Genomic DNA, 20,235 nt, shown 5'->3' with positions numbered 1-20,235 from the left:
CAGGTCCCAGTACTCCAAGAAGAAGCTGGGAGTCAGCCCATCCTCACCTGGACAGCTACCACGAGGGAGGGCCCTAAGAGCCGTGTGCAGCTCCTCAAGCTGAAGAGGTATCTCTAGCCTCTGGCGCATCTCCTCAGACACAAGACAAGGCATATGTGCCCAAACCTGCTCCCTGCATGCATCCTGTCTCTCTGACTCGGGCTCAGCCGACAGTAACTCACGGTAAAAGTCAGTAGCAACTGCACGCATATCCTCTGGCTCACAAACAACTGAACCATCGGGTCTCCTCAATTGATTGACCTTGGCATGCGAGTGCCGAGGTCCCACTGTCTCAAAAAAAGCACCCGTCACTCTGTCACCCACCTGAGTCCACTGAGATGCCTGTCAGTGAAAGGCAAACTCATGGCGCCTCTCCTCTGTGCAAGCAAGCTCCTGTCGAGCCTGCTGTAACTGCTCCTCCAACCATGGACTGTCTGGATGTTGCTCCTGCATCCTCTGTAGTGGAGCAATGCCTCGTCTGAGACGCTGCTCCTCCTCTCTCGCTGCAGCCCGTCGAGCCAGAGACTCCTGGAGAAAGAAGTGGCTAAGCTGAGCTAGGCCTGAGGCCACTCTGTCTGCAGGTGGAGCCTGGCTGTCCATGCCCTCTATCCATAGAGCCTTGACCCTCTCTCTGAGTGCTGAGTCCAACAAGACCCGCTCTGGGATGCGAAGCATCGTGCTCCCACTCCTCTGCCTGTCTGCCACTGTGAGGATCACTGGTGCATGGTCCGAGAAGGATGTCCCTGCCAGGATGCCCACTGATCCCCCCAAGTCACTGAAGTGGTCACTAGTGTAGAAGCGATCTATGCGCGATAGATTCACTCCTCCCACTCTGCGGTCCGATCTAGAGAAGGCAAGACTCTCTGGAGGCCTCACAAAGCCAGAATGCTGCCATGTGTCCGAGACCCTCAAAGTCATACACAACCTCTCCCAAGCTGCTAACTCGACTCCATGCACAGTAGCATGGCTGCCTCCGATCCTATCAGAAGGGTCCTCCAACATGTTGAAGTCCCCTCCTACACACCACTGGTCAACCTGTGGCAAAGACTCAACAATCTGTGACCAAAACTCTGCACGAGCACTCGCCACATTGGGCGCATAGATGTTCAAGAAACCCACAAGGCCACCCTGAACCTGCAAAGTAATCCACCGAGCCCTGCCTGGCACAATAATCCCTCTGCCCACAATGGCCTGCTGCAATGAGTCCGCAATAGTCATACATACCCCACCCTGGATGCCTCCAGGTCCACAAGCAGCTGACCAAAAGGTATCATAGCGTCCACGCAAAATCTGACCACATCGCCGAATGCGGCTCTCAGACAAATGGTGCTCCTGAAGCATAAGGAGATCAATCTCTCCTCCCACAAGGCAACGCTAAAGCTCCTGACGCAATCGGCCCCTCTGTCGCTGAAACTGGGGCCCACCTAGTCCCTGCACGTTCCACGAGACGATCCTCATGGGAGCGAGAGAGAACAGATGCTGCCGCAGCAGCAAGACGGGCTATCTTCGAGGCTGGCTTGGATGGGGAGTAATCCGCATCCGAGCGCCCTCTAGATAGGTGAGACTGCAGTGAGTGCCTGGTCCAAGCCCAAGCAGAGCGAGCCGTGCGTAAAGCAACCTCCTCTGTCCAGGAGTCCTCATGAATGTATACATAGCAAGGCAAACACTGCGTATCAGCAAAAAAGTACACCACAATGTGTCTACATCCTGCTGAGTCTGGGGGTGTCACCGCAAACTTGGCCAGTGGCCACAAAGTCTGCACCAAATCTGTAACGCCAAGTTCTCCCATGTGGTGAGAGAACTCAAGAACCTGTGTATGCAACCATCCCACCACTGAATCGAGGGACCACTCTGTCTCAGTCCTACCACAAACGGGGAAGGAGAAACCAACTGCTGAGTCCAAGGCCTCTGTCCCCCTAGCGGCAAGGAACAAAGCGTGGACCCTGAAGCAGGCTGCCTCATGGTCTGCTGCGGAATCGCCGAGAAAGCGAGTGAACCCGTAATCGAAGAAATCCCAGCGGCGTCGGAGGTCAATGCTCGTCAGACCACGAGGGATAGCTGCAAGGGAAGATGTCTGAATCTGCAGAGGGGGCCGCAAGAAGGGCTGACCCTCTCTCGCTAGGCGACTCGTGGCAAAGGCGCTGCCAAGAGATCTCCTAGCCGCCGGCGAGGGACCTGTCTCCTGAGTCGACTGTGGTGCTGGAGCAAGAGGAGGGGGAGAAGGAGTTGGGGGGGTGCGGAGGAGAAGAGAAGCGGGGTGGGGCGACAGAGACAGGGGGGCGAGGTGGGGAGTGGGCGGGAGCAGAGGGCAGGGGAGGGGATGAGGAGGAGGAGGGGAAATCGAAAGGCGGAGCGGCTGGCGAGGGTGAGGCGGAGGTGGAGGCTGGCGTAGGGGGCTCCTCTTGTTCAAGAGGACCAAAGCGGTTCCCCGTGGGGACCCACTGCTGCTGAGTAGGCACCTGAGGGCCACTCTGAGTGCCAAGCTGTCTCTGTGGCCCCTGGCGTCGACGGCCACGGGCCTGCAACCACCCCTCCTCAGCTGGAGCCCGAGGCTTGGAGGGTGGCTCTGAATCTGTGCGCTGTGTCGCTGGTTGTGGCTGCGGCCCAGCCTTGGCAGGCTGGGGCTGAGGCTGAGGTGCGGGTCGTGGTCTCCTCCGTGGACACGCCTTCGCTAGGTGGCCCATCTGTTTGCAAATGAAGCACTGGTTCGGGAGACCCGAGTACTCCACACTCTGTCTAAACCAACCCCCACTCACCCGAGGCAGAAGGATGACCTTCGGGAGCGTGTGGGTATCTCTAACCAAAACTCGAACTGAAGGGATGCCAGCCGCCTTGGCAGCTATTGATGCTGCCGTACGAGGTGTCTCCAGGACAGTCCCGATGACGGAGCCAATCCTGGAGAGAAGTGGAAGGTACTCCCTCCGTAAACCCGGAAAGCAGACTGAGATGGGGATGTCCGCCTCCTCTACTAGCACATCCGAAGTCGGGTCAAAACCATGTCGCCACTGTCGAAAGTGGGCACGTGATGCTCGGATGGCCAATGGACTCATAGCTATGACCTTGGAGGCCATCTCGGAAGTCTCAAACTCAATCTGGTAGTACCCCCGTCCGAGAATCTGGACATCCAAGATCTTGCCCACCTCTGCGAGGAGGCGGGCCTGGAGAAGGTCTCGCAGCTCTCCTCTGCTAGGACGAGTGCCGAGAACCTTGCAGATGACAGAAGTCGCCTGCAAGCGTTCTACCTCTGCGGCAAGGCTCGCTTGCTCTGTAGGCGAAAGAGCAAGTCGAATGGTGGGCTCAGCGGGGTCGGGCGAGGGGGCTTCAGGCGAGTCCCTTTGAGGTGGAGCTGGAGCCCCCATCTGTGTCTACTACTGAGTCGAAGAAGCGGGCGGTGAAGAAAATCTGCGAACAAGTACGCAAAGCACTTGTCCGAAGAGAAAGCGTTGCAGAGCCAGGTGCAGAAGACCTTCGAGAGCGAAGAGGACGGGGGGGGGGGAATGGGGGGACGGCGAGGGCGAAGTGGGCAGCCGGGTAATGTGCGGGTGCACAAGCGGCAGCGAGCGGGGGGATGGGGTGGGGATGGCAACGCGAGAGGAGGGCAGCGGGCAGCCTTTGGGGTAGCGCGAAAACAGAGGGGGGCAGCGGGCGGGCTGTGGGGCAGCGCGCAGGGGCAGCGCGTGGGGGGGGGGGGAGAGGGTAGCGATGGCGCAGCAAGGGGGGGGCGAGCAGCAGTAGCAAGCACTCCGGTCTAATTGAGCATCATCTTTGTTGCATCACCGATCAATTCACGACGCTCCGTCTCTTGTCGCTCCGCCTGAGTAGGCCGAGGCAGGCCCATACTCTCTGCCGGAATCTTCGTTGTGATCCCTGCCCGCATCTCCAGATACAGAGGGAGTCGACTGATCCTTGCGTGAAGCAATAGGTGCCGCGGAGAAAAAATAGATTGATTTCTAGGAGGATTATTCCTCTCGGGATTGAGAAGGTAGAATTGAGTTAAGAAATTCTTGGATGAGGAAACTTCCAAACTATATTAGAAAGACGCGAATGACGAGTTCTTACATGGATCGTAACTTTGATGATTGGTAAAGGATATCCTCAAGGTACTAGAGCAACGACATGAATTGGTAAGGTAAGTATTGAAATTTTGAAATTCTGTTTAATTTATTTTTTAAGTTCTCTTTTGAGAAAGAACCAGCTCGACTCACCATTGAGCAAGATTTTGAATTTTTCCGGTTTCTCCCCGGCAGTTCAATTGGATCTCTACAGTTGAAGACAACTGTTTATAAGTGAGGGATGTTGCTAAATTGGCTTTATCTGACTAAAAAATAATTCTAAATGAGTTGTTGGATTTATAAGTAAGAGGGTTTTTCTCACTGGAGACATCCGAGTACAGAGTATTCCTAGTGCGTCATTCAGAGTAATGACGGGAGCACCATGAATAGGAATATTTGTAAGGCCACCAAGAACGGGTACCTCTGATGCGTCACTTCCGATGGGTGACAGGGAGCATCGGGAAGAAGTATCCGACCATTCGGGAACAGACATCTCTGATGTGTCATAGGATGGGTGACATAGAGCATCACGAAGGAGATTGTACCGTAAGTTCGGTAGGAAAGGACTAGGTTATGGGTATTCCTGATGCGTCACAAGGTGGGTGACAGGTGCATCGGAAAGGGGATATCCATAGTCGAGAGGAAATTCCGAACTGTGTTAGAATTGTGCACAAGGAAAAGCAAGCACTTCAATGAAGATGGGTTCAGAGGAAACTTTGAGGAAAAACAGATGCTTTCTGAGAAAGCGGGATTGCTTTTCGAGAAAGCAGATGCTTTCCCGCGAGGAAGTCTATGTCTGCATTGTAACCGTGCATGTGATTACATCCAGGGACACCTGGGAACTGTTGTTAAAGTTTTGTTTTTAACTTATAAGGTTTTATTGAGTTTTTGGGCAGATTCAGACCATTTTTAAAGGTGACCGACCGCCCACTTAATAAGTGGGCAGCCTATGATTATATAAAGCAGTAAAAACCAGCCATCGATTTCTCTCTCTCTCTCTCTCTTTCTGGCAGAACAGCGCACAAAAAAGAAAAAAAAAACAAAAAAAAAAACGGTTGTGATCTCTAGGCGAGCAGCCTGCACTCAGCTATTCGTGCCGTGGTGAGGAGCTACAAAAGCATCACATGCCCTCACTCGGAGGAAGAGGCCAGCGCTAGCAAGAAGGGGAGGCTTCTGCAGATTTCAGCCATGAAGTTGACGCCGCCGGTGATGCCCATGGCTGCCCCGCATGTACCAGATGTTGCCAAGATCCACTGCGCGAGTTCCCTCGCAAAGAAGTGCCTACAAAGCGTGTTTCCATCACGACAAGTTGCTGTTTTTCTCTGTTTTCAGCCCATAAACGTCGTAGACGGGGCTGATTTACGAGAAGGAACCCAAGAACACACCTCTTTTGTGTGTAGGATTGGAAGAGAATTTTCTAAGTAGAAATCTCTTCCAAGGATTTGCTTTTCGAGAACCGAGTTGCGTTTCGAGTGTCGAGACTTCAAAGGTAACGATTTTCATGTTATGATCTCGAAGTATTTGTTTGCAGGTGTACTTCCTCTTAGTGACGGAGGAGCAGAGGAAGGCATAAGCCTCTGCAGGAGAAAGCGCTCTGAGGAACTAGAGTCAGATCAGCCCAAGGGTTTCGTACCCAATTTGGGAAGTAGATCCATGAATCGGAGAGAGGTAGTCTCTCAAGTTGTGATCCGTATCCGGGAAAGCGGAGTTATTCTGCAAGTTGTGCTTGTAAAATTCTCCCTTAGTAATCAAGATATTCTCTTTATTGTGGGGGACCAACCCATCTTCTGGTCTCCTCTGATGTGTCAAGCTTTTCACTCTCCCCCCCAAATTCTCTCGAGTATATGAATTGCATTTGACAGTTAGTTACGCTTCCATATTTTTGTGACAGTAGTATCAGAGCAAGGTCATCTCTCTCTTTCTTAAGGGATTGACGACTCTTGGCAGACTGCAGAAAAGGAAGGACGTGAGATAGAGTTTACTCTCCTCCAGCAACAGGTGGCAGAGTTGCAAAAAGCTCTCTCCCATCCAGAAATTCAAAAGATTCTCCATACCCTTGAGAAAGGAAAGGAGAAAGTGCCTATGGGATCGGTAGAAATCCCGCAAAACCCAAAGACACAAGAACCAAAGAAAGATCCTTTAATTGGAACCTCCCGCATGCACGAGAGACAAAAGATGCCTCCAGAACGTCATGTGCGGTTTAATCCAAAGGTTCAAGAGCAGGATCCTCCTGATTCTCCTCAGTTTTCTTTTATGAAAGATATGGATGACAATCTCTCCAGAGGACATGTTCCTTGACGATCCGCCGCAGCAGGAAGTGCAGTCAAAGGATAAAAGCTCCCGACTACAAGGAATCCAAAGGCAGAAAGAAGGAGCATCATAAGAAGAAGCACCACAAGCAGAAATCATTCAAGTGAGGTGACAAAAATGTGAAATTCGAGACCTACAACGGACAACGGGATGACAACAAAGCTTTAGCTTTCATCACCAGTTTGAAGTTGCATTTGCTAAAGGAAATTTTAAGGAAAGGTCCAAGCTTCGCCATGTCAGTATGTACCTAAAAGGCACAACCAGCAGTTGGTGGTTGACTCTGATCCTTGAAAAACGCAAGCCTCAGGATTGGACTGATTTCAAGAAGGAGTTCTATGCTCAATTCCTCCCTCCAAATTATAAGGAAGAAGTAAAGAAAGAATGGGATCGACTTTTTCAGTTAGGAAATGAAACTGTTCCACAATATGTGGACAAGTTTTACGACGTTCTCTTGAAAGTTACCCCATTCAAGAAGATTGAAGATTCGGAGAAGATGCAGAAGTTTGAAACCGGGTTGCATGAAGCTTTGCAAAAGGCTATGAAGCTTTATCCTTTAGGAAACCTACAAATACTTATGGAATCAGCTCGCATAGCTGATGCTATACACAAGAAGGAAACTCCCAGGAAGATGGAGCAAAGCACCTACCATGCCAAGCAAAAGGCTCTCTATGAACAACCTACTTCCACTTCTTCTCAAAAGAAGAAAAGAACCGCATCCGATGCAAAAGCAAAGCCAAACTAGCCCAAGAAAGGGAAATAGCTCTCTCCTCCATAATTGAGAACCTACATCAGCGAAGGAAGATGTTTCAAGTGTGGACAAATTGGACATATGAAGGGTGATTGCCCTACCAAAACCCCGCAACCACCTTCTTCCAATGCAGTCCTAGATGTACAAGGGAATACAACCAAAGATGGGAAAGAAAGATCTCTTCTCAAAGCATGGGGTAGCATCAACAATCAGCGGGCACTTATCCTATTTGACCCAAGCAATACGGACAACTTCATCTCTACCAAGTTAGCCGAAGATCTCAATTTACACCCCAACCGTTTTGGAGTTTCTATTCAAGCAACATCTGCTTTCAAAGGGCAAAACTCTAGTTCTGATCCAATCATAGGGAAGCTGAATTTAAAGGTCGATAACTACAAAGATCAAGAGTCTTTCTTACTAGCTTCACTTGAAGGATCTGATGTCATCTTGGGAATGCCGGCACTACAAGATGCATCCCATTCTTGACTATGTTCAAAAAACCATGTCCTTTGACCACAAAGGAAAGCAATATGTTGTAATTGCGGATGAGGTGACTGGAAACTTCCCATTGCCAACCACATTGCACTTAAGAAAGTAATGAAAAAGTGTGTTTCCGCGTACTTGAATTTTGCAAGAGAGAGAGATGTGTCTTTGAAACCGGCCCGTAGGGCGGTAGGCTTTTGCTTTCACCCAAAATTCTTTACTTTACTTTAGACACACACACAGAGCACTTTGCAAAGGGAACCTGCGACGGGAATTAACACTTAAGCACACACACAGCTCGGAAGCTAAATTGCTCCTAGCAGATGCCCACAAGCTGTAGGCCCCAAAATTGGCGCCCCTTTCGGTATTTCTTTATACTTTGAGAGGGTAAATTACAGAGTAGAGTCCTGGGAATCCTTTACCTGTATCCAACTAGATACCAACTATTTTGGCCAAATTTCGGCAACATAACAGCCCCAAAACTCGCGCGAAACCAATTCCCCCGCTGGAACTCGCTTCCACTGGCATAAACCCTCTGATTCCTACCCAAAAACAGTAAATTCAGCACGCTGTATTTACTGGTTTTTGCCCTATTTTCAGCCCCAAACAGTCCTCTAACTGTCCGCTGCCAGTGGGGCACTATTCCCAATGGTTCAAGCGTCCGTATGGCTGAAAAACAATCAATTTACAGCACATACACAGCGTTGAAAACGCGCCTCTACGATGCGGTTATGACCCTCACCGATGCCTGCTTTGGACCTATTCCGGCTCAAGGAGGCTCTTGCCTCAGCACAAAAGCATGAAACCACACAGTTGTACATCAGTCAAATGAAAAGCCCTCTTGTGGGGCATCACATAACTGCACGTAGGGGAGAGAGAGAGAGAGAGAGAGAGAGAGAGAGCGAGAGCAATGTGTAGTGTGCAGGGCATCACTTCTAGCACCACAATATACATGAGAGGGAAAGAAAGCACTCCATAGCTCTTAACCTATGACAGGTTCTCAATGAAGCATATCCCCCCAGCATAATCGAGTGCCCCCTCTTCTGCGCTTGACCTGTAATGCATCTGTGAACAAATAGATGAAAAAAGGGGAAGATTTCCATGGCTGTCAAAACCTGCGTATCGCTGAAAATGCAGCAAAACGGCCCTGTAAACACGGATACTGATGCCTTCCAATGCTGAAAATGAGCTCCTTGGTCCTAGGTAAAGTCATGGGAAGCTCAAAAATGGAGAGAAATGGCTGAAAATCAAAGTTATCAGCCTCCAAAACTGTTCCAAAACGTCAGTCACGAGTTCAGTTCTCCCAGGCTAGGGTAAATTGGCAAAAAAGTGCCACTTAGCACATGCATGCAATTTCCCCGCATTGGGCTTCCCGCTTAAAAATCTCTTAACTAGTGCATCAATTGACTTTGCAGCAGAGTAATAAAATGTTCCAGTTGTTATTCTGAAGCTAATGACACGAATAGATTCATGGCCCAGAATAGCACTTCCCTAAATTTTAGGAGATGCTTCCGTTGGGCTCCCATTGGTCATCTGACCATCAATGCCCACTGGGACCGCATTAAAAAATGCAATGTAGCTGAGTTGTCGAGTACTTTCCTTTGGTGACCCCACCTTGTCATCTTGTTACTCTGACTTTGTATCAGATCCACCACATTGCAACTTTCTGGTCTCATAGGTCACTTTGGCCTCTCTCTCTCTCTCTCTCTCTCTCTCTCTCTCTCTCTCTCTCTCTATGTTGCTATTGATTTTGCAGTTTCTGTCATGTGTTGCTATTGATTTCTCGTTTGAAGTGTCCAAGCCTGTTTTAACAGATTGAGAGACCGCAATTGATGGGTTATTGTGGTTAATTAAGACAAACGCTTCAGCGCACTTGATGGAAGATTGCATTGATTACCTGTTGATTCAATAACATCACCTATCCAAGAGCCATTGTGGGCTCTTACTCGGCGATCAATATGAAACATTCTGGTCTACTAACTTAGGCCCTATGGGTCCCTAAGGGGGAGTATAAACCTCTTCTATTGTGGATTCTTGGCTGCATGCCATTGTGGACAAGGTGTCCTTATGCTTGGAAGAGCTTAGTGGCTTACACTGAGGTTTCAGGGCAAGACAGTTGGCTTGTTAAATGTCTATGCCTCCAATCATGCTAGTGCTTTTGCCCAGTTTCAGACTAAAACTTCTCATGCTTAACGAGCCACGCAGCATTGGTGTGTTGGGGTGAATTTCTTTCAGCATGTTGGACCCATCTGATAGAGTGAGGGGCAATCACACTACAGTGCATGGCAGTGAGCTTGCAACATGGGAGAGATTATGTATGCCTTTGCAATTGTCTCATGTATGGTAGCATGAGGCCTTTGTGCGGCTCGGGGAACTTGGCTTTTTCTCGTTCTAAACGACGCCTTGGGGTGCCAATCTTTCGCGCATGGATTGTTTCTATTTGCGTGACGTCCTTAATGCACGAGGATGTCCACAACCATTTTAGAAGGCAGCTCCACAAACTATGCTCCGATTATCTTGGTTGTTGGGGAGGGAGCAAGAGAGAGGAGTCAATCACTCACTATTCCTGAGAGTGCTCCTCAGTGAGATGATTTGGGATGGTGGAGGAAGTCTTTTATGAGATCACCCATGCCCGACTGATTAAGATTCAAGAATGAAAGAAAGAAAGAAAGACTATATTAACATCCACGGGAGGCCACATTCGACCTATGGACATATCATGTAGATCATTAACTAGCTCCAAGGATTAGATTGTAGGTATTCCACCCAATAACATGTATGAATAACCAGCCTTTGTCCATCTTGACATCTGAAACTCCTCGATGAAGACTTTACCATAGTGGCACTTTTTCATTTTCGTTGTTTCCTGGCCTCATTAACCATAGCCAATTCTTCTTTCTTCGACTTGAGTTGAAGAGGTGTGAGCTCATCTGCCGTTCATACTTTGGTACGTCATAGTGAGCAGGTTTGCTTCATAACTTCAATGTTTTCTTGCAAATTTAAATATCTAAGCACCACATGCTTTCCTTTTGTTTCAATGCTTGCTTCCCCAATGTCAATGAATGGTATAGGTTGCAAGTCTCTTCTCTCCAAAATCTCGTGCTCCAGAACATAGATGACATTCTTGATTTGCTACATCCTCCAATACTTCCACCTCTTGCCATCCTTCTGCAAGGCCTCCAGCTCGTACCTCCTTTTTTTCCCAATCTTTGTTGCTCTTCACTAATTTCTGAGACGATGCTTGTACAAAGCATCTCCATTTTCCTCTGAGCAGTGTACTCTCTTGACAGGGAGATGCAGCCCATTGGGCAGTTTAACAAACTAATAGAAGACTGCTTGTACAATGCATCTCCATTTTCCTTTGAGCAGTGTGCTCTTTTGCTGGGGGAGATGCAGCCCATTGGGTAGTTTAACGAACTAATAGAAGGATCTTGTTTTTTATAAATACTAGGCAGCCCCACTATAGTCATCCCTAGGAACCAATACATGCTCCGCTCCCACACACAATCATGCATCGATGCAAAGTTCTGAGAGGCAAAGACATATGGCCTTGAATGTCACAACTCAAGCTCATAAGGTCTAAACCTGAAATGCTGTTGCAAATCAATGGACGCAACCTAAGCTGTTAAGACTACTCCGAAAAACATGAAACCTCTGTCTGTTGACAAAACTTTACTTGAAGAATACAGAAAGAAAACCCTAGACACTTTTAAAAAACACTCAATTTGGATAGAGTGGCTAGAGTGTTACTAAAAAAGACTCTTCACTCAGTGAAAGCTTAAGAAATGTAGAGATGGATCTTATACCTGATTCTGTATCAGTAGAACGCACCACATTGGTATCAGCACTACTTCCAATTGTTTCCAAGCCTGCCCTTAGAATATCTGCCGCTGCTGCCCCAGCTAGTGTAGGTTCTAAACTTTGATTTAGAACCTTCTCTTGAGAAGCAGAATCTCGTACATCCAACCGCGTATCTATCTTGATTTGCAAACCACCAGAGTATTCCACAACAGCATCAAAAGAACATATAAAATCCGAATCTTTTGGGAGAACTTGCATGCTATGGATGATTGGAGGTATTGAACCGAGTTCTAGTTTTGTACAATTAATTTTGCCCATATATGCCGGTGTTACAATTTTTGAAAACTGCTTCTGTAGAGTAAACAAATGACAATCAGAATGTGTCTTTTCATTCAAATAATGCAGGTACAAAGTTAAGGAACCTGCCTGAATCAGTTTGTGGCAAGCCTCTTGAAACCTTAAGCTATGATAGCCATCAAAGAAAAGTCTAGAGCAAATCAAGTTCCAGCACATTGTGCCTTGGTCAGATACAGTCATGGCCAAGTCTGGTACAATTTGGTAGTCACTCCTCCATGAATCAGACAAGCTGTGACCGTCTTCGACAAAGTTCTTCTCAGAGTTAGACTGGAATGAGGAGCTGCCTGCACTCTCATACCCAAAAGAGCTGTCCAACGAGTAGGATGCTAAGGATGGCTGCTTTATGGACTCATCTTGCCTCTCGGGCCCAGCCTTAGACACGACTAAACTCGAACTCAGATCTCCAGCCCCACTCCCCTCTTTGTAAACAAAGGCACTTTCCTTGGATAAGCTCTTTTTGGTGATTCTCCTCCAGATCCTTTGCCTTCTTGATAGAGCAGCCGCCATGTTTTTATCAAGTTTTCCAGCTTTGTCATCCTCTAAATGCTTACTTTTGACCCCAGCAAACTTGGCAAAAGTTGGATATGCTTTGTCTACTCGTGAACAATAATCATGAAACTCCCTCTTTTGATCAACGTACCAATTTCCCTTTTCTGTGCTCCACCCTGCCGCTGCACGCAGCACCTGACACCATGTTTCCTTTTCCCAGCTTGTTTCAAAGTACAGTAAGCATACTGAGCTTTTCACCAGGAGATGCTGATTGAAGCTTTCGAGCTGAATAGGATATTTTTTAGCCCTTCAGTAAACCACGCAAAAAGTTGACTAATTGTTGCTCCACAACAATCCAAACGAAATGTCGATAATTTAAACAAGTAAACAGAAAAGAAGCACATGCGTAAACTTGGATAAAGACAGAGGACCCAGAAACACAGTCAAATGAGACAATTTCAATATGGCAACAAGACTAACCATTTTCGGGCCATTTCTTTTCCACCGGAAACAGACTGGACACTGCAACCTCTCAAATCTATGCGCTCTTCACACCCATCCTCTGCCACAAGTGTTAATACATTGTTTTGAAGTTGGGCATGTCGTCGGCTCGGATATATTTCAATGCAATCATCACTTGTGTCTTTCCTTCTCCGATGATCCTTGGCCACTACTCTAATAGCATCTTTCCTTGCGGTGGAAGCAGGGAGGGCAGCAACCCACATATCTCCCTTCATGAAAATGCTTTAATCAGAATGTTATACGTCGTAGTAGCAGACATGAATGAAAAAGCTTAACATAGTATGTGTACCTCAGTTTAAGTGAAAATTGCATATGGATGGAACTCAAGATGTGTATAGGGGGAGGGGGGAGAGAAGAGAAGGGACAGGGCACTCTAAGTTGGTTGGTCAATCCATTTTAATCATACACCCTGTCGGTCCGAAACTTGCGGCTGTTGACCTAAACGCTGAGACTATATAGCATGGATACATGCACATATAATATAAAGTCAGGTCTCCAGGTTGAAACTAAAGAAACTGTCAGAAGTGATGACATAGCAATACCACCCGACCATACAAAGGTGAAAAGCAGATCCATACGATCCAGGGAATTGGATAAAGAATCACGGTGGGAATCATGACATAATTCGCAGGCTGCTGATGTGGCACTTTGGTCCACGTACTGCTTTTTGGCCTCTGTGACTGAAAGCGTTGACTTTTTGGGGGTTTCTCCTTATGGGTGCCAGCTGACTACGATGATGACTTGGATGACATTGAGGAAGAAGATGAGATTCAGAGACTGCAGAAGAAGAGATCAGTTTCTCACCGGCACAGAAAGCGCTATAATTATCCGGCAGAAAATGAAGACGAGAACAAAGATGAAGATTGGGATGAAGACGAAGATGAGGATGATGATGCACCTCGCAATTGGGTGGTGGTCAGCATGGAACCATCTTAGTATGACAGAGAGTGTAGAACCAAAGGTTTTGAGACACTTTTCTACCAGTGGCTATTTTCTTCACAGTGGTTTAAGCGGCTATTTTCTTCACAGTGGTGGTCAGCATGGAACCATCTTAGTATGACAGAGTGTGTAGAACCAAAGGTTTTCAGACACTTTTCTACCAGTGGCTTCTTTCATGAAGGCCTCTTTGAAAAAACAGATGAAGCGATGTGGCTTACCAACGAGCCACAAAGTTATTGCCTGAAGGAGAGATCTTACACTATCCAGCAGCTCATGGATCATGCTTTGGAAAGTTTGGCTTTATTGACAAGCTCCTTGGCACTCCACACGGGTGACTTCCAAGTCAGCCGAGACAAAGACTTCCAAAGGGAAGAAGAAGGGTAAGAAGCTAGTACACATGAAGAAAGACATTGTTCCATAGATATCTGCTGAGCAAAAGGCACAGTTCTTCAAGCAAGGAAGTGCTAGGGTTGCATTCAAGTAGGGCACATTTTGGCAAAGTGCCCAAGAAAGAGGAAAAGTCCGAAGACAAGCCTGAGACATCAAAAGCAGCAGAAGAATGAGCAGCGAAGAAGGCAAAGATAAAAGCAATAGTTGTTGCAAATTTTATGGACCACCAGGATGAGAGAATTGAGCTCTATAGAACGAGGGGTGAGGTACAAGATCAGGAAGCCGGGGTCTTCTTCAACAGCGGAGTGAAGGCCAACTTTATTTCTACAGAGATGGAGCCTCGTTTGGGAGTAAAGCCCAAAGATATGGCACCACAGATGGATGTAGTGTCGGCGGCACCAAGGCATGAAATTGTAATAACGCCTATCATTCATTGGTAGCTTCGCTTCCATTGTCAAGGTTACATTGGATGAAGCCAGCCCGTAGCGCGGTAGACTTTAGCTTTCACCCGATTCTTTACTTGATAACTTTACTTGATTTTACGACATAGAGGAAAACTTCACAAATAAACTTGTGACTGCAATTAACACTCCAAACAAAGCACGGCTTGGCAGCTAGAGTGCTACCAAGCAGACAGCGACACTCTGTACGCCCCAAAGATTGGCACCCCTTCCAATATTTCTTTATTCTTATAAAACTTGGGAGAAAACCTGCAAGTTCCTACGAGCTGCCCCGCTTTTACCGGGCTGGAAATGGCCTACTCTAGCCCGATTTCGGCAACATAACCACAGTAGGAGGCTTCACAGACAAAATCCCCATGACAAAGGTGACTTTCCCAGCGCATACGGACACTTTCCCAAACCTAGCGGCAGTTTTTGGGTATTCTCTCATGATATATATATACCTTCATAAGTTCAAAATAATGTGAACTCACAAATTATAAGAGGGAATAATGCACTCATAAAACTATAAAAGCAAGGGACACAAGAAAAGAAAAAGAAATAAAAATAATAATCACTTTATTTGCTACAAAACAAAACTAGATGTGTGTTCCATGTGGTTTGAGGCAAAAGGTGTTGACCATCCTCCTAACGTTGGGCATAGGGGAATAGAGAACACTCAAGACAGTTGACCATTACTTCTATTGTCACATTGCTGACGTGTCAAGCCACTAAAGACCCTAGCCAACCTATAGATCTCGCTCAAGGGGCCTAGACTCTAGCAAAAGAAGAAGAAGTCCTCACCAACTTACACATCCTCGACGAGTGGCCCAATCATTAAAATGGTTTAGGATTTTAATCCTAACCCCCGACAACTTATGGAGCCCGAGTTGCAGGGGCCTAGAGTAAATCAAGCACATACACACTTCCAACAATGCGTAAAGAGTGATGATGTGGCTTGCTGTATGGATGCCCACAATTTGTGCTAACATGCTAATGTGCCATCTATACAAAAATCCGTGAATTGCGCTGACAATTGATGACGTGGCGCTATTGTACGGATATCCCCTGAGCTTTTGGGGAACAGATGCTTTTAGAACCTACGGTTTTTCATGTAACTGCTTTTGGATGGGCAAGGGCCTTTAAATATGTACTAAGGGCTCACTCTCTGGCATGCTACCAGATGCAGAGAAAAGTCGCACATGTTGTACCTTGTTGAGGAAAGATAAAGAAATACCGAAAGAGGAACCACGAATTGGGGCCAGTGCACTCTGGGAGTATAACTATGCCACTCCGTGTCTCGTGTGAAGTCTCTCTTTCAGCTCAGTTGTTTTGAAGTGCCTAAGAGTCTGTTCAGTCTGTTCTTTTCAGTTGGCACGCCACGTGGTGCCCGTCCCGTTACAGTGGTATTAGAGCTTCAAGCGTGTGCTTTTTGGAAAGCATACTCCCTCAAGAGTAGACAAAGTAAGATGGCACCTCCAGAATCTTTTTTCCCTTTCCTCGTGGGAAAACTGGACCTACATGAATCTACAGATGGAAGCTATAGGGTAGGATGGAGAAGAAATGACAAGAGGAGGAGAAGAAGAAAAAGGAGTTCGTTTTTTCCCTAAAAAGCTCTAAAAACATACTTTGTGAAACCTTTCTGTCTTGCAAAAGGCCTCTAGAAATCTCTTCAACGATTAAGAATTCGGATATGCAACAAAACTCAAAGTTGATCCTCTTAACGAGCCCTACGTATTGACGCGAGCATATATTGATTCCGACAATTTTTTTAAATTAGAGTTTTCAGCAACAAATTAAGGTTTCTGCATCATGGGTCAAAATTATGTTTCGGGTGCTTTTCGCAGACAACAGGTAATACAGGAAGCATTTCAAAGCATGGAACTGGAGATCCACTCTTTTCCACCGAGAAGAACCATTTGCTTGAAATTGTGCTTGAGAAATTGTCTAAGTATATTGTCTAGAATTCGTTCGAAATGGTTTTTCTTAATTTTGAACTTGTTTCGGTGCCAATTTGAGATTGCTTGATTCTCGTTTTGATGTTGGTTTCAATACTTTTCGAAATCTTTGGATACTCATGGCTTGGGCTTTCCTGGTATTCAAATGGAAACTGTAATTGAAAAGATGTGCTATACTCATGGCTCGGGCTTTCCTAGGAGGAGTATTCAAGACAAACTGGTGATTGAAAAGTTGTGCTTTACTCATGGCTTGGGCTTTCCCGAGAGAAGTATTGAAAAGATAATTATTTGTTGTTTGAGAAACCTTTATTTGTACACTCGACGCAGGCTGCAGTCAGAGGAGCATTTTGTTCTAAATGGCCTCTATATCTGTCACATGCACATCTAACCCTATGAGCATGTGGAGGTATAGGGTTCATATCATCTTAGGAAGTGTTCTGGCACCTTTGTGAGCCTGTGCGCAAGCCGTGCATGTCCAAGCACTTAGAGTAGTTGCATATCCTCTGGTTGCACACAGCATGATCATCAACATGACAGTCAGTAGCCATCATGAGCATTTTACAGTGCACAGAATCCATTTTCCCTATTTTAGCCATTTTTCACTTATTATTAGTAAGTGACTTTGTTGGGAAACTAGGTAGGGAAAATTGGCTAAGGTAATATATAAGAAAACTAGCACTAGCACTTTCTGACAGAAGAGGTAGCAGAGACCCAATGTCTGACAATGCACCTTCTCAGCAAGAACCCCGGCAGGACAACCTAGCGTTTTTCAGCCATCAAGACCTCTGGCGTTTTTGCAGCAGATCAGCCCTAGCGTTTTCTGCAGTAGATTGCCAAGCGTTTTTGCAGCAGATACCTCATCAAGCTTAGCATTTTTGGAAGAAAAGATCGGCTCTAGTGTTTGCTGTTCTTGGCGACATAACCATCATTTACATCAACGTTTTCGGATTTCAGCAGTCAAACTCTGCATCGCAGTCCCCAAACCTCGCAGATCTCACCTTCCCCCAGCAGATCCTCGCCGCACGGTCTGATCAGCCCGCTATTCGCATATTTCAGCATCTGCGTTTTCAGCGCATCGTCATCGCGTCGTTGTCATCGCCGTTGTCATCGACATAGAGTCAAAATTCAGCAGATAGCTGATTTGCAGAATTCAGTCCCTAGCGTTTTCAGTTTTCAGTCCACCGTCTCGTCATCGTCGTCATCGTCGTCGACTTCGTCGGCAAGACCATTGCATTTAGACCATTGTAGAGATTTGTGCAATCAATAGTAGACCTGTTTCTTGCTGTTTTTTAGGGTATCTTGTATTTTTTGGTTGTTTTAGTCTCTCTCTCTCTCTCTCTCTCTCTCTCTCTCTCTCTCTCTCTCTCTCTCTCTCTCTCTCTCTCTCTCTCTCTCTCTCTAGTAATGGAGACCAAGAGCAACTCACCCGTGCACAAGTCTCCCTCGATGGTTCCGAAGGCAACATTCATGGTCACGAACGAGAGAATAACACAGGTGGAAAACGAGATGAAAGATTAGAAAATAGAGATGGAAGGATTGTGGAAAGAAAAGGCCAACCTCATCCAAATGGTCAATGAGAGCAAGCAATGGAAAAAGGAGAAAGAAGACTTTCAGGTAGAAGTGCAAGCACTCCATGAAGAAGTCTCGGCCCTCAAGCAAGAGCTTTCGGAAACTAGAGTGGGAAGTGGACTTGAAGAAGGAGAAATCCAACCCTTGATGATAGAGGAACTCAAAATCATCAAAGAACAAGTGCGGAAGATCAAAGAAGAAGAGAAGCACATGAGGTGAAGACGTCACCTTGGGTAGATGTAATCACGAAAACACAAAAGAAGATAGATGAGGCTGAGAAATGGATAGAAGTTGCCAAGAAAGCGAAAGGGAAAGAACCAACAGCCATCCTCACTCCCACAATCATCAACATGACCCTAAAGAAAGAGCAAAGGAGGAAGGCTAGAGCTTTACATGTACAAGTGATCGGTCTAAGAGATCGTGATGGTGTGGAGGGGGAAGTCAAAGAACTTCTAATTATGATGGGTAGTGAGGCCACTCACACAAAGGCATGGAGAGTGGGGAAGAAGAGAGAAGAAAATGGGGAGACTTCCAAGGAGAGCATTGATCTTTCGCTTCCCCTCCATGGAAGCAAAGAAGGATTTCTTGAGGAAGCGTCCTACACTAAAGAAGACAGGGATATTCCTTGGGGGACCTCACCTTGCTCATATGCAAGAAGAGAAAGGGAAATTGGCCTTCTATAGAGACGGACGAGTGGTTATTATGGAGAGGCGCTCCGCATGACGGCGGGAGGCCTATGGGACCACACTCAAAGTTGCTACTTGGAATTGTAATGGATCTCTACGCCTTGATGTGGGTGCTTTTGAGGATAGTTTCACTGGGAGGGACATCATCTTCTATTCTGAGACACATCAGGCCCCTGGGCAGTCTATGCCACATGTCAGCGGATACAAATGGGAGACAGCTTGCAGACAAGAAACTCGATCAGAGCGCAGAGGACGAGGCTCAAGAAGAGTGGCAGTCTTATTCAGGGAGGAGTTGCAACCTTTGATACATATAGCCCGCAGGGATGAGCAGGCTAGGTACATATGGGTGAGACTGAGGGCAGAGACAGGCAGATACCTCTAAAATGCTATTTGCTACTTTCCTTCGAGTACGTTAGTATATGCACCACTTATAGGACAACCCCCTTTTCTGTTTTGGATGATGACATATAGGAGTTCTCTAGGGATGGTGACATTATCATCCTGGGGGACTTCAATGCTAGGACTGCCCATCACCAGACAGTATTCTATGATACTTCAGAGGAGATGCTGAGGGAGCTAGATGTTGCAGAGATGGGCCTATCTAGAATATCACAAGATGTGGAGCATACTGAGTATGGACGGCACTTGATAGACATGGAGACTCCACATGGATTGGCCATTTTGAATGGCCTACAGAGATTTCCTGTTGCGGGAGGTTTTACATGCTTTCCACACAGACATGGAGGCAGCAAAGTGGATTATGTCATGGCACAGCAAAGCTTTATCTCTAGTATCCAGGACCTCATAATTGGACCTAGACCTGTTGGTGTGGCAGTAGATCATTCTCTTGTGTTGATGACCATCGCTTTCCAGTTTAGTGTAGCACACATACCACGGATAGCAGCACCTACTCGCTACACCTTTACACAGGAGACGAACTCTGTCTCCATAGATGGGATCTACAGACGCCTGTGCACTGAGGAGCCAGGGCGACCTCTAGAGGAGCTTACTACTATACTGACACAAACATTGCATGATGCAGCAGCAAAGAAGAGGGGCTGCAGAGGCATACCCACACACCCAGCCTCCTAAACAGAGACGACGTTCTGGGAGCATGCCCCAATGTCACGTGCATATCTAACCCTATGTGTACGTGGACAAGCTACTTCATGACATGGGTTAGGTTCAGTTAGATTAGGAAGTGTTCTGACGCTTTTGTGAGTCTGTTCGAAGACCGTGCATATTCAGGCACTTAGAGTAGATGCATATCTTCTAGTTGCACACAGCATGATCATCAGATTTCAGTCAGAACCCATCAAGAGCATTTTTACAGTGCATAGACCTATTTTTGACATTTTCACTTATTATTTTTAAGTAGCTTTTGTTGGGAACTGGGTAGGGCAAATTAGCCAAGCATGTATATAAGGAAACCTAGCGCTAGCACTTTTTGGC

The 20,235-nt window shown here is 46.7% G+C and overlaps 1 protein-coding gene across 5 annotated transcripts in view; it reads right to left on the bottom strand.

Annotated features, from left to right (window-relative positions):
* The window catches only part of LOC147446669 (uncharacterized), a 137,519-nt gene that overhangs the window by 93,068 nt on the left and 24,216 nt on the right, over positions 1 to 20,235 (bottom strand). For 2 of the 5 annotated variants that reach the window (XM_086525863.1, XM_086525864.1), the window contains exons 3-5: positions 12,760 to 13,006; positions 11,860 to 12,586; positions 11,439 to 11,784 (exon numbers count right to left, since the gene is read on the bottom strand). In XM_086525863.1, the coding sequence (XP_086381989.1) occupies positions 11,439 to 11,784; positions 11,860 to 12,586; positions 12,760 to 13,006 (1,320 nt within the window). Of the gene's footprint in view, positions 1 to 11,438; positions 11,785 to 11,859; positions 12,587 to 12,759; positions 13,011 to 20,235 lie in introns of all 5 variants that reach the window. The other 3 variants (XM_086525866.1, XM_086525865.1, XM_086525862.1) reach the window with 2 other exon arrangements.

This window comes from Adiantum capillus-veneris, chromosome 12, assembly GCF_014529385.1.
Source record: "Adiantum capillus-veneris isolate H3 chromosome 12, ASM1452938v2, whole genome shotgun sequence".
Lineage (NCBI taxonomy): Eukaryota > Viridiplantae > Streptophyta > Polypodiopsida > Polypodiales > Pteridaceae > Adiantum > Adiantum capillus-veneris.
This window is presented reverse-complemented; position numbering and strand designations above follow the sequence as displayed.